Raw genomic sequence first — 23,450 nt, 5'->3', positions numbered from 1 at the left:
GTGCAGTCCTATTCACCCTCTGTATACCTCCAGTTGCAGCCACAGCATGTGAACACCCTCAGCTGCTGCCTCTGCAGCTAAAGGTGGAGAAGTTGGGGGTGGTAAAAACAGTTCAACCATGTGGTTTTACCACCCCTATGACATGTGAACAAGCCCTTGGTTCACATCTGTGTAGCTGCATGTAGGGCAGTCCATTCATTTCCGTACCCACAAAATGCAGGGAAACAAGTTCCCAAACTTTTTTTTTTTTTAAATTGCACTGCAGCAAAAGCACCCCATGTTTTCCAATGTGTGGGTGTACCATTAAGAATTAATGGTACCCCTAAAGAGCAGAGCATTTGTCTGTGTGTCAGGAAAGAGCACGATTTTGCGCGTGTTCTGCGACACACCGTAACGTGAACCAAGCCTTGGACTGGGGTGCCTCAAGGCTGAAAATACTTTTTAAGGGCGCCCGACTAGAAAAAGGTTGAGAAACACTGCATTAGAACTATAGAGGAAGATATGTACAGGTTTACATTCAACATATAGTTATGGTGATTCCATCCATCTTGATATTAGGCCCCCAGAGAGTAACTCCGATATCTATTATACATGGCACTTCTCATTTACGCTTGTTGTGGCCGAGCCCTGAAGACTTTATTAATTTTCTATGGAGATGTTTCAAATTTGTTTAATAATGCATGCTGCATATTAATGTAATCCTAAACATCTATCCTATGTAATCTGCATACCTGTTTTTTGGGAAAGTCAATCCAATTTAAAATTTGGGTCTAGAAGAATGTTGTTCTTTGTTAGAAAATCAATAGCACAAAAGTGGACATTGTCATTTCTAACAGTGAGTGGATGGGTATTCATGGTCAATTTGGATCAAAAATTAAAACGGCTAACTTACTGAGATAGGTGTGCTTTATATAAATTTCAAAAAATCTTGTCAGAATGGATTGATACCAGGCCTGGTCCCTACAAATAAATGTATTTGAATTGCTGTTCTGTTATTATTGATTGTATACATTAGTATTTACGGTATGTGGTGCTTATCCCATCATACACAGTGAACCACTGCATAATTATTGGTTTGCAGTTAACAACAACAAAAAAAAAAACATTTCCCCAGAAGTTGAAAATGATTTTTGAGTCCACCAGGGAACCCAGTGCACATAACACATGGTCTTATTCAGATCCATGCAGAAGTTTGTAAAAAGGACATTTCATTTCGGTTTGTGCTGTAGCTCCACCCCAGATTCAAGCCCAATTCATGGGTGTTCCTATGGGGGTACCTACAGCACAACACTGTAGCCACCATGCCATACACCACTGAAATGAATGAGCCCAGACCCATCCAGAACCTAGAGGGGTAGCTACTGGCTTGTGTTGTTGTGAATGACAGCATGCTGGAGATGAGTACCGTCATTTACAAGCCCACAACAAAACATGCCAACTATTACTTTAGTCTCTCCTTTTAGAATACCTGGCTAGTGTAGGTAAGTAAGTTTTTCCTCTTGTATACAAAGGAGGAGGGGTAAAGGCCATAAGCTGAGCTGTGCTCTGCAGAGGGGAGAATAGCTAATATGCCCACATCCCCCTGCATTTCTAGTGATGACACTAGTCTCAGGCAAGCACTTGGAGCCAGAAACAAGAGCCGTCAATCAAAGCTCATTTATTATTCATTTCCATGCTAGCGATGTGGTTGGACAGCCATTGTGGGCAGGAGTGTGCCCTTTTTGACCAAGCAGCTAGCCTAAAGGCCCATACACACGATAGGACTTTTTGACAACAAATGTCCGGCGGACCTGTTTTATCGGACAATCTGACCGTGTGTATGCTCCATCATACAAATGTTTTCGGTTTTTCAATGGAAAAATGTTCGCTGTGAATGCTCTTAAACCGTCCAAAGTACAAACATGCACGCTCAGAACCAATGCTAAAGATCAGACAATAGCAGAAGTTGCCCAAAGGGTGGCGGTGAAGAGCTGAAAAACCACAAGATTTGGTGAAAGTTGTCTGAAAAAGTTCTGCCGTGTGTATGCAGAACAAGTTCATGGCCAACGCCCATTCGGAGCAAAATCCACAGAAAAGTCAGATGGAAGTCCGATCATGTGTATGAGGCTTTAGACAACAGGTGAAAAGATTGCATGTACCTTGACAGGAGACATAAAAAATACAAGTAACAAACTTAGACACTTGGAAGTGTTATATTTTTGTAAAATCTAAAAAAAAAAAATCTTTGAATAAAAAAAATATGGATGATAAAAAGGGTATGTCAGGGCAAAATAAAACATAAGCAGCACATTTCTGGAATACTTTTCCCCATGTTTTATCCATTTGAAGACCCTTCAAGTACTGAAAAATACCGGTTAATCTGCTAGAAATGCACTCAGCTACCAAGTCCTGCTGTGGACGGACAACACACACAGCAATTTTGTTAATTGAGTGTTGTCAGCCCGGTTAAGTTTTCTATTGCCAAACTATTCAGAAATTTCTAATTTTCCATCTGCACAGCAGAAAGGAGATGGAAGTCTGTAGTCTTAAAGCAGAACTCCGGGGGAAAACTTTTTTCCATGTCCTTGTTGCTAATCTCCTACCTTCACCAACTATGCCATCCATGTTCTTCTAAACTCTGTAGTTCCTCTGCACTAGCCTGCTGATCTTGCTAAAAAAAACGCTATTGCCCAGTGATTTCCTGTTTGTAAGACCGCTGTTTGCGATTCCTCCTGTATCCTCAGCCAGCGGTCTTGGCACTCCCACCTCTAGCTCTGTAGATCAAGCAGTTAGGAAATAGAAATGTAGTGGGCAGAGGGGTCTCACTGCCCCCGGTCTGTGCCGACCATGGAAGAGGTGTTGTTCTCCTCCGCTCCCTACCAATCACCACCCCCACTCCACCCCTGTCCCCCTCTACCCACCATCTCCGCGGAGAGCGGCATAGTTATCAGAAGTTAACTGGATTAAACAGCCGGGATTTTGGGCTGTGACAGGTATTGTATGTGAAATACCGATCGCGCCGTAACAGGACATTACAGCGATCAGTATTACATACAATACCTGTCACAGCCTGAAATCCCTGCTGTGTCATAAGTTTGATTTCTGATAACGATCCCGCTCTACCCTGGTGGTCACTGACATGCTGCCCTGGTGGTCACTTACTGACATGCTGCCCTGGTGGTCAGTCACTGACATGCTGCCGCACTGGTGGTCAGTCACTGATGAGACCGCACTGGTGGTCAGTCACTGATGAGACCGCACTGGTGGTCAGTCACTGATGAGACCGCACTGGTGGTCAGTCACTGATGAGACCGCACTGGTGGTCAGTCACTGATGAGACCGCACTGGTGGACACTGATTAGAAAGATATCAAAGCTGCAGCAGGAGGAGGAATATTTCTAATACTGAATTACAGCAGAGTACAGTGTGTATAATATATTATTATGAGATGTGTCTACAGTTGAGTAATGATTACATAAAGCAAGGGAAAGGTTTTCTCCTGTTGTGGCTAGAGGGGAGAGAAAAGACATGCATTTATAAAGCTGTAACCTACCCATCATCTTGTGTGTTACTGAGTAGTGTGGCTGGCTGCAGAATGAGGGGTGTGAATTATGTTGAAGCTGGCAAATTTACATTTACATGTACAAGCCTAGTGTACCCTCCCACATTCACTCCAATCCCAAAGATTCATGGGAAATGTAGTTTAATTATGGTTTAGAGAGGGGAGGATATGATTTACTCATCCTCCTTAGCAGAATATATGCTGCATTTTTTGAATTACAGAGCTGACTTCCTGAAAATTCAATCAGGCTTTGCTCAATTTCACAAATGTAATAGTTGTTCGGTGTAGGGGGGTGTACTAATGGGGGATTATTTGAAAATCCCAGTTCCGCTTTAAGGTAAGCATTAAGAGAATGAATGGCTCACATTGAGATAACACAAGTGAGCATGGAATACAGGACAGCACTGAATTTCTGACAAGGTAAACAGGTATTTTTGGCATTTACCCAACAGATATAACACAACATTTGCATTCACTTTTATCTAAACAGACTAAAAGAGACAAACAGGTTAATGAAGTTCTTTAAACTGTTTAAAAAAAAATAAAGCACATAACCAACAAGAGGAGATAGAACACGTTAGAATAGGATCACTCACCTGTAACAACACCCTGTGAACTTCTGCATCAGTAACATCTGAGTGCAACTGTCCTAAAAGGAGTTCTGCAGATAATCGCTGGCCCACAAAATTGGTAGCTCGGGTGCCATTGTACCCATTGAACACTCCATAAAGATAAATATTATTCTCTCCTCTGCACAAAAAGATGAAAAAAAAATTACTGTGGTAAATGCATATCACTTAGTAATAGTAAAGCCCTTTTTTAACCTAAAATAAAAAAGGGTTTAGATTTACCTGAGCTGTGCCCTGATATTGGACAGAGTAGCCCAGAACCTCCTCTTCTGGGGTCCCCCGTCTGCTTTCTCTGCTCTTCCTCTTCTGTGTCTGCTCCCATAGCAAGCCAATTGATATGGGGGGCAGACAAGTGGGCTCACTCCCAAGACGTGGAGTGTGTGTGTCTACAGACACACACAGCAAAACTCACCCCTGTGACCTACTCCCTCCTCACTGAATTTGATTGACAGCAGCAGGAGGCAATAGCTTCCACTTCCATAAATCTACAGTATGTTTTTTTCTTTAGAAGCGCATTAACAAAGGCGCTCAGCCCCATGCATTGCGCACAGCTGTTTGTTAATATTTTTCTTATTAGGGGGCGTGGCCGGATGTGATCGCGGCAGGACATGGCTTCTCGGAGCTCCAGCTATCCTCCGTTAAATTACCCTGTTTGACCCGCTCTGCACCCCTTGTGACTACGTGTCTGGGCTGGGGGAACACAGCGATGCCATCCTCGGCTTCTAAGAAGCAAAAGGAGCAGCGTACAAAGCCGCCGTTGGACCAGCGGCAGCTTCGCTCTCAGAGCAGCATGGCGGTTAGCTCCGCCCACGCCATCTTGGTTCCCGGCTCCTCTGCTCAGCGCGCCAAATCTCTCCCGGCGAAGATGGCGCAACAGACGAGTGCTGCACCGCTGATACCTGAGGCTTCATCGCCCCTGCCACAGAAGATAGAAGTGGACACGGCAGCCATAACTGGTCCGATCCTGGAGGCAATAGCGACCTCTAAGTCTGAGCTCATGAGTCGCATTGACTGTCTGGCAACAGAGTGCAATCTCATCTGGCACGATCTGGAAAAGATTAGAGGCAGGCTGACTACCGATGAGGATCGTATCTCGCGGGTGGAGGATGCATCGCATGCCCAGGGCTCTCAACTGGCTGAGCTATGTTGCGCTAAGCAACCGTAATGAACCGTTCTTCCCAACGTTTCGTCACTAGAGGGACCGTCCCATGACCACGTCCCTCTATTGACAAAACGTTGGGAGGAACGACGTTCTGATGTCACTGTGTTGTGCGCCAGACCCGGAAGTATATGGGCTGCTAATCAAAGAGCCGGCCGGCTCGATTGTTTTTTCTACATGCCGATTTTAACCACTTGGGATCCGCCTGCCGTCAATTGACGGCTACAGTGCGGATCCCAATCGCCAAACTGCCGTCAATTGACGTCCGCCCCTTAGGGCGGTCCCCGCGCGCGCTCCAGAGCGCGCTGCGGGGAAAATCTGTGTTGGCCGTGTCCCTCGGACACAGCCAATTACAGATCGCCGCGAACGGCCAATCAGAGTGGCCGTTCGCGAGGCGATCTGTGCGGCCAATGAGAGAGGATCTCATATGTAAACATATGAGATCATCTCTCATTGCCGTTTTACACAGAGACAGCGGTGCTGTCTCTGGAGAGGAGACCGATCTGTGTCTCTTGTACATAGAGACACAGATCGGTCACCCCCCCCTCCACCTACAGTTAGAACACTAAGCAGGGATACATTTAACCCCTTCCTCACCCCCTAGTGTTAACCCCTTCAATGCCAGTCACATTTATACTGTAATTAGTGCATATTTATAGCACTGATCGCAGTATAAATGTGAATGGCGCCAAAAATGTGTCCGATGTGTCCGCCATAACGTCGCAGTCCCATTAAAAATCGCAGATCGCCGCCATTTCTAGTAAAAAAAAATAATTAAAAAATAATAATTCTGTCCCCTATTTTGTAAGCGCTATAACTTTTGCGCAAACCAGTCGCTTATTGCGATTTTTTTTTTTTTTTTTTACCAAAAATATGTAGAAGAATACGTATCGGCCTAAACTGAGAAAAAAAAATGTTTTTTTTTTTTTAAATTGGGATATTTATTATAGCAAGAAGTAAAAAATATTGTATTTTTTTCAAAATTGTCTCACTTTTTTGTTTATAGCGCAAAAAATAAAAACCGCACAGGCGATCAAATACCACCAAAAGAAAGCTCTACTTGTGGGGAAAAAAGGACGTCAATTTTGTTTGGGAGCCACGTCGCACGACCGCGCAATTGTTAGTTAAAGCGATGCAGTGCCGAAAGCTGAAATTTCACCTGGGCAGGAGGGGGGTATATGTGCCCAGTAAGCAAGTGGTTAAACTTAACTGTAAGTGTTCATTTGTCATATGTACCTAATAAATCACAAAAGGATTTTATACTATATTAGCCTTTTTTGTCCTTATGTTGGGATACCCTGAACTGGCTATGCTCTATGAGAAATACACCATTTGGACCCGAGGCGTTTACTGCATGATACAGAGACCCCAGGCTGGGTATTAGCCATATGCGTTCATTGATCTCCTGTAACTAAGATATCACATCCATTTGGTAAACGGCAGTGTGTACTCAGGTGGAGGCACTTTCCTATGATCACTTTTCTTCGAGTGCTGTGGATTATTTTTCCCCGTGGATGCTTCAATGCATATGGACATAACTCTTTTTGCTTGCCATCTATAATCACCGATATTGACTGTCATTGTGAACACTATTTATATTTTGTATCACGGTTTGATATCCCATTCACTGTTTGTTTTTAATTTTATTCCTTTGATCTTCATTTGGTTTTGGTGTTAGTGGTTAGAGATACAGTATTTTTTCATTTATATATGCACATTCACATAGATAGAGGTTTGACAGGCAATTAAATTTTGACTGAGTGCACTTAATATCATTACGGTTGCTTAGCACAACATAGGTTCATTTACATGGCAGATTTTTCTTTTCTTTTCATTGCATAAAATGTACTGGATATATTTTTTTGCCCCGATATACACTTAACTTAGGCAGCTTTCTAAACGTAACATCAAATTGCTCATGCCGATCACTGGGATCCCTTTTTATATTTTTCATTATAAATAAATTAAAAATAACAATCATAAGCAATGTCTTTCTTTTGCCAGTTTCCTTTTACTTTTTGTTATAAAAAAGCCATCCTGAGTTATGACTTCACCAAACACAGTGATATGTTTAAAATTAGGGCACTGGAAACTAAGGGCCAGATCCACATACATGTAGATCGGCGCATCAGAGATACATACCTGGCGTATATTCGAATCCTCAGCGAGTTTGCGCCATAAGTTACGGCGGCGTAGTGTATTTCTGGCGGCGGATTTCAAATTGGGCGGGTTGGGGGCGGGTTTCATTTAAATTAAGCACGTCACCGCGCTGAATGAACTGCGCATGCGTCGCTGCGAAATTTCCCGTGCATTGCGCTAAATGACGTCGCTAGGACGTCATTTTTTTAACTTAGACGTGAGTTACGTCCATCCCTATTCACGGACGACTTACGCAAAAAAAAAAAATTTCAACGCGGGAACGACGGCCATACTTAACATGGCAAGTCTATGTATACGCCGCAAAATACCAGCTTTAATTATACGCCGGAAAAAGCCGACTACAGAGGACGTTAGAAAATGCGACAGCCGCGCGTACGTTCGTGGATCGTCGTAAATCGCTAATTTGCATACCCGACGCAGAAAACGATGCGAACTCCACCCAGCGGGCGCCGAAGTATTGCACCTACGATCCGAAGGCGTACGAAGCCGTACGCCTGTCGGATCGAACCCAGAAGCCGTCGTATCTTGGTTTGAGGATTCAAACTAAAGATACGACGCGGGAAATTTGAAAGTACGCCGGCGTATCATTAGATCATTAGATACGCCGGCGTACTTTCTCTGTGAATCTGGCCCTAAGTAATGAACATGTTTATTTGTTCATTTACATACCAAAATTCATGGATCCTTCTATGACGTATGGAATAATGTTTTAAAGAAGTACTCTGTTATTATAAATATATAAAACTCCATCCAATGGCCAGTTCAACTCTTTAGTATATGAATGCTTGGGGGCAGGGCCGTCTTAATAACATCATGGGACCCATGGCAAAGTAATGCTCTGGGGCCCCTACAATGGAGACAGTGCAGGTAAACATAAAACAAGTAGGTAGGAGGTAGGGGATATCTAGGGTGTAGAGGGGTCAGAGTGCTGGGGGGATATCTGGGTTGTAGAGGGGCAGCCCAAGCTGCCCAAATTTTAGGGGCAGCCCATGCTCAAGGACCAGCTGCTTTGGGGAAAGGGCAGAGGCCCCCCATGCATCTGGGGTCCCTGGGCAGAGCCCAGTTGTGCCCTCTCATTAAGACAGCCCTGCTTGGGGGGAAGAGTTAGCAAGACTTAGGGTGCATTCACACAACGATTTTATCATCCTACTTGTTCTCACGATTCTTAGGTTTGAAATCGTACAAATCTGTATGGCAAAACGTATCCATTCACTTGCATTCATTAATGTAGGTCCCCAAGTGCATCCGATTTGATCCGCATCAGATTTGATACGATTTAAAATCGCATCAAAAATCGTGTTTGACCACAATTTTTGGTCCTGATTTGAAATCGTATTAAAATCGTGTCCGATTTTTTTTATATTGTGGTCAATCTAAATCGTAATAAATCGGATGACTGTGCGTTTTTATCTGATAAATCGTACCCGATTTTTTATTACGCATGCGCACTAGACACTGGAACGAGCTAGAAACTTCAAGAATCTTCTTTTTTGGCCATTTCCAGACATTATTTAAAATCAGGATCCGATTTTTTTTTTGACATACGATTTTGTCATATACGATTTCATCCGATTTAACGGTCCGATTATCGGATGTAAAAATCGTCATGTGAACCTAGCCTTACAACAATCAAAAAGGCTGGGCAAGCACACTAAAATCATATTGCATGCTATCTGTTTTTATGTATACAATATATCACTTGCAGTGGCGATCATAAGCCAGGGAAGTCCGAAAAAAAGCCACGGTTCATTATTCTGTCAGAGTGTTTTTCACAGTTATTTTGTATTTTTCTATTTCCACAAGGTCATTTCCTTGTTTAGTTTTACTACAAACGCTACTTTCTAAAGACTGTAAATCAACACATAGCCAACCTGAACTTCAGCCAGTTGTCTTCACAGGGATGTTCTTCCTTTCCGAGCCCCTCAGGGTTATAGGTCCGGTTTGTAGCTGATCCAATCCCAGAGAGGTGGCAGAGTGGCAGGTCATCTGTCCAGCTCATGGAATCCTGTGGAAACAAGCCAGCTAATACTGAGAACACAACTGAGGTTCATAGGAGATTTCATTATTTTAAATGCTCATCTACTGATAAGCAATATATAAAAATGTGAATGCCTGGACACTGGGGAATACATATTACGGTTCATATCCTGCTAAATAATTTGCTTTTTACTTTTAGAAAGAATGTGGAGGGTTAAACTCTCTGTCAGGTTTTAATAGTATCTGTGACCTCATTTGACAGGATTTCCTCTCTGTCCAGGTGACACCAGGAAAAATAAATGGACAATTATTGTCACCAAGAGAAAAAAACATCAGCAAAACCTGACAGAGGTTCTAACCTCTTCTCGTAATAAACCATCCTTATGGCACTCTGAGTGAGTGAGTGAAAGACTTATATAGCGCTGCACATGCGAACTGAATCGCCTCTGGGCGCTTGTTGACCATTTCTCCTTTGACCACTCTGTTACTAGAAGACAAAGAAGTGAGGAGAAGTCTAAACAGACAACATGAAATCAATGAATGCTCAAGTGTTAAAGCGTTTGAGCATTTTTTTATGCTCTCAAGCTCCTCTCCTGGAAATTATTATTTTTTTTTTTTTTGCTTCTAAACTCCTGTAAATGTCTATATGTGCATGGACACATAGGGTAACAGAGGGGAGTTTAGAGGCAGAAGAAAATAAATAAAAATCTCAAACTCCTGTTAATGTAGGCATTTTTGAGTTGCAGTGTGCATGAACCCTACAAACACACTATATTACCAAAAGTATTGGGACACTTGCCTTTGCATGAACTTTATTGGCATCCCGGTTTTAGTCCGTAAGGATATTGAGTTGGCCCACCCTTTGCAGCTATAACAGCTTCAACTCTTCTGGGAAGGCTGTCCACAAGGTTTAGAAGTGTGTCTATGGGAATGTTTGACCATTCTTCCAGAAGCGCATTTGTGAGGTCACACACTAATGTTGGGTGAGAAGGCCTGGCTTGCAGCTGCTACCGTCCATTTGGGGTTCAGAAATGGAAACACTGGTTTCGTTCATTGGTATTGGGCCAGTTTGTTCTGGCCCACTCTGCCATTTTTCTTGCATTTACCACTGTAACACATCTTTTTATCTATTTAGATACATCCCATCTGCATCCACCCCTGATGAGCGAGCAATGATCTTGTGAAACGTGCGTCGGGTTTTCTGATGCGTGCATTTGTATATACTGCATTGTACAACGTTTGTATCAATTTTAATTACTCTTTATTATGTGCAAATCCATTGGCTAAACTAGCATGCTGTATTATTCATGTATGTACATCTATTTTAATAAAAATGTATAGTTACTATTTTTGTTACTCAGTGGCAAACTGTGACCACCTTATTTAAAGTCCCAAGGGCGACTCTTTTTCTGCATATGCATATAGGGATGGAGGTGCATCACCAGTGACTGCAGACCTTTTATTTTTGTTTCTAATTCCAGTAAAGGGAACTCTTAAGGTGTCAGCATACCAAGACATTTTGGACAATTTTATGCTCCCAACTTTGCGGTCACAGTTTGGAGATTGCCCCTTCCTGTTCCAACATGACTGCACACCAGTGCACAAACAAGGGGTGAAGGAACTTGACTGACCTGCACAGAGTCCTAACCTCAACCAGATAGAACCCCTTTGGGGTGAATTTAGAGTGGAGACTGCGAGCCAGGCCTTATTATGCAACATCAGTGCCTGATCTCATAAATGCGCTTCTGGAAGAATGGTCAAACATTCTCATAGACACACTCCTAAACCTTGTGGACGGCCTTCCCAGAAGAGTTAAAGCTGGTATAGCTGCCAAGGGTGGGCCAACTCAATATTGACTCATTAACTCAATATTAAACCCTACAAACTAAGGCTCGATTCACACCAACGTGTTTTTTTAATGCATTTTGCAGAAATGCAGGGAATTGTTTTTAACATTCACATCAATGCATTTTTGCGCCTCTGTGTTTTTGGAAAGGGTCAGCATTTTGCATGTAATAGACCTCAAAGCGCAAGTACTGCGTTTTTACCGCGTTTTTTACAATGTATATAGCTGGTTGCAAAGGAGGGGGCCAGGAAGTTGCCACTTGGCGACCAGCCACGGCACTTTTACTGCGGCAGCATGCCTCAGCTGGTCGAAACGACGTTATGTTATGTCACTTTGCCCTTTGGCCGCCGGGCACCCGCGATCGCTCGTGACACCGTGAGAACCGGGATCTGTGTGTGGGAACGCACAGATCCTGGTTCTCTCAGGGATGACATGACTGATCGTCTGTTCATACTTTGTATAAACAGCGATCTGTAATTTCCCCTAGTAAGTCCCACCCCTACTTCAGTTAGAACATGCAGAGGGAACACACTTGTTCGCCACCCCTAGTGTTAACTTAACCCCTTCCCTGCCAGTGAAATTTTTACAGTAATCGGGGCATTTTTCTAGCACTAATCACTGTAAAATTGTCAATGGTCCCAAAAATGTGTCAAAAAGTGTCCAATGTGTCCGCCATAATATCGCAGTCCCGATAAAATTCGATGATCGCCGCCATTACTAGTAAAAAAAAAAATAATAAAAATTTCATAATTCTATCCCTTATTTTGTAGATGGTATAACTTTTGCGCAAACCAATTAATATACACTTATTGTGTTTTTTGTTTTTTTTATCAAAAATACGTAGAAGAATACACATCGGCCTAAACTGAGTAAAAAAAAATGTTTTCTTTTTTTTTTTAAATGTGAGATATTTATTATAGCAAAAATTAAAAGATATTGTGTTTTTTTTTTCAAATTTGTCGCTCTTTGTTGCAAAAAATAAAAATGCAGAGATGATCAAACACCACCAAAAGAAAGCTCTATTTGTGGGTGAAAAAAAGGATGCAAATTTTGTTTGGGTACAGCGTCGCAGGACCGTACAATTGTCAGTTAAAGTGACGCAGTGCCGAATTGTAAAAAGGGAGTCAAATCTTCCGGGGCTGAAGCGGGTTAACAAACGATGATTCATCGGCTGAATGTAAATAAAAAGAATTGCCAGCTAAAGAAATTGTGAAAAAAAAAAAAAAAAAAAAACACAGCGTGCTCAACATGGGGGGTGCTTTTGGCGGGGGGGCTCTGCACCCTCCCACCCCAAAGCACCTTGCCCCCATGTTGATGGCGAAAAGGTCCTCTTCTGATAAGCCCCCCACCCACAGACCCCCGACAACCACCAGCCAGGGTTGTCAGGGTCTGCGGGCGGGGAGGGGGGTTACCAGAATCCAGAAGACCCCGAGGTCCCGGCCTCCCCCCTATGTGAATGAGTATGGGGTACTTTTTTACCCCTACCCATTCACCAAAAAAAAAAGTAGTGTAGTGTGACAAGAGACAGTTTTTGACAAGTCCTTTATTAAAAATGTCTTCCCCCTCTTCCAGGCTTCTCTACCTCCCATTTCTTCCTCCAGTCTTTTCCTTTCGGTCGTCTTCCTCCGCCGACGACCCTCCTTCGATACTGCATTCCGCTTATCTGTCCATGCCGTTATCAAGCATTTCTTAAATAACGATGGGGCGTGGCCATCATTCATATGACACCACCCGGAGGCCCCGCCCCCTTGTGACTTTACCACCCAGGGCATGATGGGTCTGTGACGTCACGAGTGGCGGGGCCTCCGAACAGCATCATCCGATGGCCTTGCCCCATAGTTATTTAAGAAATGCTTGACAACAGCGTTGGCAGTTCAGCGGGATGCAGCATCGGAGGAGGGTCGTCGGTAGGAGCGGCAGTGGAGGAAAAACACCAGAGAAACAAGAAGATGGGAAGAAGCAGGAGAAAACTGCAGGGAAAACACAATGTACACCATATTCATTCACACGGGGGGAGGCTGGGATCTGGGGGCCCCCTGTTAAAGACAAGTTTTGGATTCTGATAAGCCCCCCTCCTGCAGACCCCGAAAACCACTGGCCAGGATCGTTGGGAAACAGCTCTTTGTCCCCATCAACAAAGCACCCACCCCCCATGGTGAAGGCATGAAGTATGGTATGGTTTGGGGGGGCGCTCGCTCATCCCCTCCCTTTTCTGACCTGCATGCGCGGATAAGGGTTTGGTCTGGATTTTGGGGGTGACCCGCTGAAAGCTGATGTGGTCGTGAACTTTCCATTAGCCTGGACTGGTTCTGTGACGTCAGCAGACAGCGGGATTCAGCCTACTATCTGCTGAAAACGGGTCACAAGTATGCAGAACGAACTGCACTCCTGTGATCCACAGAAGAAGTACAGCCAAATGAGCTTTGGCTAAGCTTCTCCTACTTAACGACCGCCCGCCGCAGTTGTACCTCTACAGGTTGGTTCTCCTGCGTGAATAAAGGCGATTCGCGCAGGAGAACCAACCTGTAGAGGTACAACTGCGGTGGGCGGTCGTTAAGTTAGGGGTCGGCCGATATCATTTATCGGTGCCAAAACGATACCAATATTTCAACCACCTCTCAGGCCGATATTCTGTACATTTGAAAAAAAAAATGTACACTTTAAAAAATAAAATAAAAAATTTATCACTGTTATGGCTGTCATGAGGAATGTAAACATCCCTTGTGACAGTCATAATTAGTGACAGGTACTCTTTATGCAGGGATCGGGGGTCTATAAGACCTCAAACCCCTCCTCTGCACTTGAAAGTATTCAAAAACGACAAGATCAGCGTTTTTGAATACTTTACATTTTCTTTTATTCATGAAATTTTTATCCCCCCCCCCCCCCCCCTCAAAAAAAATAGCATTTGAATTTTTTTTGCCATGTCATCATTTTATTTATTTATTTGAGGTGAAGCTGGACACTTATCCAACATCAGCGCTTTTTACCAATAGATGCTTTATTGTGTTCTAAATATTGGTGTATTTTTTATACCATTTTATTTGATGTTTTTTTATCTTATACTTAAACAGCTGCTCTGCATATACCTTCATCCTTTGTTGTGATATTAGGTTTTTATCTTTGTCTACATCTATTACCCGTCATTGGGGCTTAGAACCAGTCAATCATACTCTTTGGCGCCGGAAGTGCACTGTGGGCCTCTATTTTTGTGCACCTGTCTTTCTATAATATATATATATATATATATATATATATATATATATATATATATATATATATATTAGGGCTGTGCAAATTAACTTTTAATTAATCGATTAATCTTTAATTTTTTTGATCGATTACAATTCTTTTGATTGGTACTCACCTCTCCGCCGACTTCTGGGCCTTCAGGGAGTTCCGTCGGAGATCCAGTAACGTCACGGACACCGGCGGGGCTTGCCGTGTCCATCTGAAGGGCTCCTTTGCTGTGCCTTCATATCTGCATGTCGGCGGGACCTTACTATCTGCCACACGTAAGGGCTGTTACACTTCCCTCTATCAACCTGGGATTCTACAACCATCCACTGGGAGTTGTGATAGTTCCCTTCATGGGACATCTATATGCCGACGGACTGATGTTAACCTCTCCTCATCTGGATTCAGCAGTGGTATCGTTGTACACATTTTTATACCAGTATCATACTTAGCTACATGTTTTTATGACTGCTTTTGGTACCGTTTGGTATTACTCGCACCATTTTTACAGTTTATGTAGCTACATCGATTTTATCTCCAGTGCAATATTTATTTAGTTACCTACTTGAAGACTATAAAAGTTTTAATGCTATTCCCATCGAGCGCTGCCTTTGTGTGTTTTTTGTATCCTGCTATCCATTTTTCCAGTGGTTGGTAGCTGCACTGGGAATCAGCCTGCAAGGAGATCAGCTAAAAGTAGTTGGATCTGTATGTGCGTTATAATTAATCGAAATTAGTCGATTAATTGATTAAAAAAAAAAAAAACGATTAATCGAACAGAAAAATTTTGATCAGTAACAGCATATATATATATATATATATATATATATATATATATATATATATATATATATATATATATATATATATATATATATATATATATATATATATATATATATATATATATATATAATGTTTGAGAGTTCAGAGTAATTTTCTAGCAAAAATAAAAATATATGATGATTTTTACATGTAGGAGAGAAGTGTCAGAACTTGCGCGGTATTATTATTATTATACACGATTTATATAGCGCCAACAGTTTACAATGTAGAGGGGGGGGGGGGCAGTACAATTCAACACAGAAGGTACAGGAGGGTGCGGTATGGAAGTGGTTAAAGTAGAACTTTATGTAAAAGAAAAAAAATTGCAAACAGGCAGGATTTTTAATGCAGAAGACTTTGTCTCTTCTGAATTAATTTTTTTTTTTTTTAGCTGCTTCTTCGCCCCTGTACACACGCAAGTGTGGGAGTGATGTCACCTCAGCCCGACCAATGAAAACAGCTGAAGATCGGTACCTGGAAACCAACCAGCCTAAGATGACAGCGGGTGGGAGTTGTGGGATGCCGCATTGCTGGCTAGGTGAGAAAAGTTGTGCTTTAATGACAGTGCAGGGTGAAGGAGCTGTCATGAATTGACATTTTATTACAGTCCAGTCACCTCAGATGAGCTGCACACATTGATAAAAGCAATGTACTTCAATGGGCGCAGTTCACACCAGAGCATTGCACTAATAAAAAGTAGAAGAGGTGTTCCTGATTGGTTGTGGGGACACATCACATGTAAACACACAAACATCTGCATTTACCTGTCCTCATCACACACACTGCACATGTGATTGGACTCTAAGCCAATCGCCTCCCGCTGCCAACATGTAGGGACACCATTGAAACTTGGATATAAACAAGAAATAAAATAAAGCTTCACCCTGAGAAGTTTCCCAGTCATTGTATATAATGATAAGAATCCCCTGAACAGCCATGTCTGCTCTATTACCCTTCACAGATTTCCACACATATCTCAGCTACTCTCCTGACACAACCTCAGAGTAACCTTCGCCCTTTATTGCGACCCTTCTGTAAGTAAACAAGTTGTGAGCCACTATCAGCCCTTCAGAAGCCCCCCTCCCCCCTTTCTTACTGTCTGAAGCAGACTCCTTCTCAGCGCAGCCATCTTGGACCAGAAGTGACGAGCCAGCTGATTGGGGGGTCACGTGATCGCTGATTTAGCCGGTGGTGTGATGCTGACATCTAGTGGACAAGTTGTAAAATAGCAGGTTCCTCCAGCGCTTACGCCTACGCAAAGACATTTACATACATCAGGTCTCCTATGCACACTGCGGCTGGCAAATGTCTGTGGCGTTTTGACATTTTTTTATTTTTATTTTTTTCTCCTGCCCTTAAACGCCCTACTACTATCCACTTCAGCTCCAGAAGATTTACCCCCCCCCCCTCTTCTGTACAAACCATTTTTTGCAATACGGCACTGTGGTACTTTAACTGACAATTGCACAGCTACGCTGTACCCAGGGCAGGACTTAGGCTGCATTCACACTATAGCGTACTGAATCGCGGAGTTTTGTCCCGCGAATTGCGGTGGCAAATAGCAGTGTTTTGTACCGTGATTCGCGGCGACAAAACGCCGCGATTGTGAATGCAGCCTGTGACCCCCTCTATGGAGATGGTTCACATCTCCTAGCCGAACGCCGAAAGACGCCTGAAAAAAAGGTCCGGGACCTTTTTTCAGGCGGCAGGCGTCAGGCGTCCGGCATTCGGCGTGGAGATGTGAACCATCTCCATAGAGGGCAATGCTAAAGCATCCCTCTGGCGTGTCGGGGCGGCAGCGGCGTTCACACTACAGGCGTATATATGCCTAGGTGTGAACGGGGCCTTAGGCTCCATTCACATCGAGGCGGACGAAATCGTGGCGTTTTGTCCCGCGAATTGCGGCGGCAAATAGCGGCGTTTTGTACCGCGATTTGCTGCGACAATTTGCCGCGATTGTCCGCCTAGATGTGCCCCTCTATGGAGATGGTTCCCGAACGCCGAAAGCCGCCTGAAAAAAAGGTCCGGGACCTTTTTTCAGGCGGCAGGCAGCAGGCGTACGGCGTTCGGCGTGGAGATGTGAACCATCTCCATAGAGGGCAATGTGTTTCCAGCCCTCTGGCGGCAGCGGCGTCACACTACAGGCGACAAAACGCCTAGGTGTGAATGGGGACTTAGGGTGGTGGGGGCCCCTGGGCTTGAGTGTTGAAGGGGCCTCCTGGAGCCGAGAATTGGGGGGGGATCGAAGACGTTGAGCGAGGGGGGGGGGTCATAGTTGTTGAGCGGGGGGGGGGGTGCGCATTAAAGTAGTTGAGCGGGGGGAGCCTTTACAAAAAAAGAAGAGATAAAGAAAAAAATATATATATATTAATAAAAAGAAAAAAGAAACCTCTGGGCCCTTTAAAAAAAAAAAAAAAATAAACATTTATAAACAATACATAAAAAAAGGGAGGTTGCCATCCGGGGCCCCTGGGGACCTCGACCTCTGGGCCTTTTAATAAATAATATAAACAAAAATAAAAAAATATAAAATGTATAAAAAAAACAAGGGGGTTGCCATCCGGGGCCCCCTATTGGGCGGGGCCCATGGGCTTGAGCCCAGTCAAGCCCAATGGTAAGTCCGGCCCTGGCTGTGCCCAAATAACATTTATATATTTTTTTCCCCCCGAAAATAGAGTTTTATTTGATCACCTTATTTTTTGCGCTCCAAAGAAAAAAAGTCTGTGAATTTTGAAAAAAAATAACAATATTTCTTACTTTCTGCCATAAAACACATTATTTTTGGTAAAAAAAAAAATCCCAATAAGCGTATATTGATTGGTTTGCAACAATGTTATAGCGTCTACTGTAAAAGGATATTTACAGTACAGATCAAGAACCACTTAGCCTAAATTTAGCTTTTCATGAATGAATATTTTTTTGCTAATTAAAAATAATATGAACCAAGGAGCCCAAGCAGCTGCTCCTCTATAATGCAGTATGCTATGCTATATAATTGCATCCCTATTATATGTCATATATCCGAAGGCGTTGCTAGGTGGGTGCGGGCCGCACCTGGGTGACACCTGCCAGAGGGGTGACACCCGTGGATAGCGGCAGCTGCGGCGCCGCTAACACCGCCGCTGCCCTACACTAATCTGCGCCTTGCTCTGTGTCAACGGAGCGGACTGAAGCCTCCGGCGCCTCCTCCTCTCTCTGTTTACATGCAGTGAGGAGGAGGAGCCTGAGGGACACACACCGCTGTGTGTACACGTCCGTGGCCGCGCTTTTCTGAGGTCTGTACGGTACTTACACTCTATTTTAAGTAGATGGACATGTGCAGGGGGGGGTGCCTATGCTGATGGGGGGTCTGCGCCAAGTGGGGTGTCTATTCTGCGGGGGTCTGCACTAAATGGGGGGTGTCTATACTGCGGGGGTCTGTACTAAGGGGGGGGATTCTGTACTAAGGGGGGTGTATATACTGATGGGGGCGGGGTCTGAACTAAGGTGGTGTCTATACTGAGGGGGTCTGTACTAAGGGGGGTGTCTATACTGATGGGGGGGTCTGAACTAAGGGGGGATTCTATACTGATGGGGGGTCTGCACTAAGGGGGGGATTCTATACTGATGGGGGTTTGCACTAAAGGGGGTGTGTCTGCACTAAGAGGGGGGATTCTACACTGATTAGGGGTGTCTGTACTGAGGGAGGAGGTCAGTGCTTAGTGAGGGGGGTCTAAATTAACGAAGGGTGGTCTGTATTAAGGGAGAGGGGTCTGTACTTAGTGGGGGGGTCTGTACTGACGGAGGGTGGTCTGTAATTAGTGAGGGGAGCTATATTGCATGAGGGGAGGTCTGTAGTTAGTGGAGGGGGGTCTGTACTGAGAGGGGACTATAGTTGGTGGACAGGGGGGTGACACCAGTTTTTTTCCGCACCAGGTGACACCAATCCTAATGACGCCACTGCATATATCTTATATGCTTTTCATATTCACAAGGAAAAAATAACTCAAACTTTAAAGGGGTTGTAAAGGTTCCGTTAAGCTAGTGCATTGTTGGTTCACTTACCTTTTCCTTCGATTTCCCTTCTAAATGTTTTTTTTCTTTGTCTGAATTTCTCACTTCCTGTTCCTCCTCAGTAAGCTTGCCCCCATCATCCAAGCCATTCTGGTTGGGGGTTAGTCAGCGTGCTCGCCCCCTGCCTTGGGACTACATCCCTGCGGGGAGACGCTGTGAACACTATTTGAGCTACAGTAGCTCTTCTATTGTATTGGACTACACAGGTCATCCTTCGCTCCCCATGTACATCAATGAGCTTTGGTCACCAGTTCCCTGGTGTTCCTCTATTGGGCCACTTTTGGTAGGTCCTGACCACTGTAGACTGTGAAAATCCCAAATAAGTTGCAGTCTTGGGAGTTGCTCTGACCCAGTTGTCTTAGGGTTGCCACCTTTTCTTCAAGTCAAACCCAAACACTTAAAGGGTCACTAAAGGAAAACATTTTTTTAGCTAAATAGCTTCCTTTACCTTACTGCAGTCCTGGTTTCATGTCCTCATTGTTCGTTTTTGCTTTGATGTTGCTGTAAATCCTCTCTGTTCTGGACACTTCCTGGTTGTCTGTTTCCTGATCACCACAGGGAGATTTCTCTCTGTGGTGACTAATCAAGGTGGTGTGATTACTGTGTGTAAAACGAAACTGGATTGGTGCTGAGGGATTTTAGACAAAGTATCACTGCCCTCTATTGGCTCACTGCCCTCTATTGGCTCTCTGTACATCAGAGAACCAGGAAACAACATCAAAAACGAAACTAAAATGCAGGCACATTATATGATGGTTTTTATCTGTTTTTAATCATTTTTAAAAGGAATCAGTTAACTATTATGTCTCTATACCCTGTAAACAGTCATTTCAGCTAAACAAATATTTTCCCTTAGTAACCCTTTAAGTGACACACAGAATTTTTATTTTTTATAGTATAAACTATACATATATTTTGCTATTAAATAACATTTCTAATCATATGACGTTAATAACAAGAGTTCCCCTTTTACATCTGAATCCACAGAGTTCCTCTTGTACATTTCAGCTTTCACTGTAATGGGGGACTCTGCAGACTCCGATTTAAGGGAGAACTTTGGAGACTCTTACATAAGAGATTCTCTGGGAACCCTGATTTAAGGGGGAACACTGAGAACTCTGATGTACAGGGAGGACTCTGATGTAAGGGGGGGAACACTGTGGATTCTGGTGTAAAGGGGAACTCTGATGTAAGGGGTGCTCTGAGAACCCTGATTTACCTTAGTGTACTCACCCAGAAGCAGGAGAGAGAAGGGGGGAGACTTCAGTCACATACAGGGATGGATGGTGAGCTCACTCACCCCTTGGCAGTTAGCACCTCTCATCCAGATGTATCTGAGGCTGCTGGACTTTAAATTTCAGACCCCCACTTTCCTTTTCTAAGGCACAGAACCGGGGATTGGAGTGTGGGGAGACACAGATGGGTAGGGGCAAGAAGAAGAGGTGCAGATTGAGCCCTCTCTTCTCTCCAGTCTGTGTGTGTTTGGGGGGGGGGATCTCTAGTGGGCAGTGTGAAAGAGGGTGTAACAGTAGGGTGACCAGACATCCCCGGTTTCAGGGGACAGTCCCCGGATTGAGGACACTGTCCCCGGATTGAGGACACTGTCCCCGGACCAAGTCTGTGCCTGGTTTTGTCCCTGGATTGGATTTGGGCTGGGACAATTTCAAAGACAGTCAGTGCAGAATAAAAAAAAGAAAAATCTGAATTACACACCCCCCCTCCGCTGCTCCTGCTAGCTTATGGGGTGTATTTTTCCCATTATCTGTGCCCCTTTCTGATGATCATGTGCTGGTCGGAGCGGAGGAAATATTTCTTCAGTTTCTGACGCATGCCAATTCAGCTTCACTCGCATGTTCTTCTGCCTTAGCTCAAGTCCCGGCCAGCCGCCTGCTTATCTCCTTGCCTTCCCTGGCAGAATGATCTTCCTCTGCTCCCCACCCAGTAGTAGCCGGGTAAGATTTGACAGGCTGTGAGGCGGGCGGCGACGGGCAGAGAGTCGCTGATTGCCGCCATTAATAGTAAAAAACAAAAACATTTCCCCAGATTTCATTTTAAAAATCTGGTCACCTTATGTAACATACACTATCAGCTTAGACAACTGCAGCCAGCAGCCCTGCTTGGAAGCCATAGTTTGGTCTGAATAATGTGTCCAAGTTTCAGGCAGTCCAAAACCCGGACACATGATTCCAAACCTGAACTGTCCGGGTAAATCCCACACAGGTGGCAACCCTAAGTTGTCTAGCCAACACAATGTGGTCAAAGTTGCTCAAATCCTTTTTTTCATTCAACATTATTAATATTATAAAGCACTTTACAACTAGAGGGTAGACAGTACAAATACACTTTAATACAGTAGAAATCAGAGGACTCTTCTCCTTAGAGCTTACAATCTGAGAGATGGTACCGTGTTTATTTGCTGCTTAACCACTTGCTTACTGGGCACATATACCCCCTTCCTGCCCAGGCGAAATTTCAGCTTTCGGCACTGTCACGCTTTGAATGACAATTGTGTGGTCGTGCGACGTGGCTCCCAAACAAAATTAACGTCCTTTATTCCCCACAAATAGAGCTTTCTTTTGGTGGTATTTGATCACCTGTGCGGTTTTAATTTTTTTGCGCTATAAACAAAACTAGAGCGACAATTTTGAAAAAACACACAATATTTTTTACTTTTTGTTATAATAAATATCCCATTTTTTTTAAATACTTTTTTTTTCTCAGTTTAGTCTGATACATATTCTTCTACATATTTTTGGTAAAAAAAAAAAAAATCCAAATAAGCGTATAGTGATTGGTTTGCGCAAACTTTATAACGCCTACAAAATAGGGGATAGAATTATGAAAATGTTTTTATTTTCTTTTTTTTACTAGTGGCAGCTATCTGCGATTTTTGTCAGGACTGCGATATTACGGCGGACACATTGGACACTTTTGACACATTTTTGGGACGATTTATACAGCGTGCTATAAATATGCACCGATTACTGTATAAATGTGACTGGCAGGGAAGGGGTTAACACTAGGGGGCGATCAAGGGGTTAAATATGTTCCCTGCTAGGTGATTCTTACTGTGGGGGGAGGGGACTAACTGGGGGAGGGGACCAATGGTTGTCCCTATGTACAAGGTACACACTAGGGCCGAAACAACTAATCGATTAATCTACAACTAATCTATTATGAAATTAATCAATTGCAATTTTCATAATCGATTAATCGGCCAGTAACATAATGGGGCTAAAAAAACGAAAATTAGCCCTTTATAGTACAAAAAAGCTAATTATTTGCTCTTTTTGTAATTATTTTTGTTGTTTTAACCCCATTATGTTACTAAACATCTCAGGCCTGGGTTCACACCTCTGTTTTTTGGTGTTTTTTGCAGAAACACACTACAGTTCAATTACATGTTTGCCCCACATTTTTCAGTGGACTATGGCACCACCGGAGTCATTTACCTAATGACCTGTGAATGCCATGCCTTCTATGTGGGGAGGACGATCAGGGAATTATGTCAACGGATAGGGGATCATGTATATTGTTCCACGAATGGCAAGCTCACGACCATCGGTGGGCATATAGGGTTGTATCACAAGTTCAACCCTCATGCCGTCAAGTTTTTTGTTTTAGAGGTTCTGCCTCTTGACCCACGAGGTGGGGACAGAGACAGCATACTATTACAGCGTGAATGCCTATGGATTGAACGGCTGGGGGCTACCATACCCCCCGGTCTCAATGAGATGAATTCCTTCAAACCCTTTCTATAATCTACTTGGTGCCTCAATAAATGTTCTTTCTTCCCCTCCTGTGTTTTTGACACCTTATAGGCACATTCGGGTCTGGCCTCCCCAATCACCCCCACCGGGGTGCTTGGTGTGAAGGTTATGTTTCCCGAGACTTTTTTGATGTGCTTACCCATATTTTCAACCGGTGTCACCTAGGCACCATTGTACTAGATGTACTGTGTATAAGTCTTGCCACTAGCCTCCTGCAACACAGGACGCTTTCTTTATATACATATTTAACCTA

At 43.7% G+C, this 23,450-nt stretch overlaps 1 protein-coding gene across 1 annotated transcript in view; it reads right to left on the bottom strand.

The window, feature by feature from the left end:
- Positions 1 to 16,566, bottom strand: part of TAB1 (TGF-beta activated kinase 1 (MAP3K7) binding protein 1) — a 130,127-nt gene extending 113,561 nt beyond the window's left edge. The window contains exons 1-3 of the mRNA XM_040359502.1: positions 16,471 to 16,566; positions 9,361 to 9,494; positions 4,138 to 4,291 (exon numbers count right to left, since the gene is read on the bottom strand). Of these exons, the coding sequence (XP_040215436.1) occupies positions 4,138 to 4,291; positions 9,361 to 9,494; positions 16,471 to 16,503 (321 nt within the window). The 5' untranslated portion in view covers positions 16,504 to 16,566. The remainder of the gene's footprint in view (positions 1 to 4,137; positions 4,292 to 9,360; positions 9,495 to 16,470) is intronic.
- Positions 16,567 to 23,450: the final 6,884 nt, after the last annotated feature.

This window comes from Rana temporaria, chromosome 7, assembly GCF_905171775.1.
Source record: "Rana temporaria chromosome 7, aRanTem1.1, whole genome shotgun sequence".
NCBI classification, from domain to species: Eukaryota; Metazoa; Chordata; class Amphibia; order Anura; family Ranidae; genus Rana; species Rana temporaria.
Note: the sequence above shows the minus strand (reverse complement) of the source record. Positions and strands in the feature narration are given on the sequence as shown.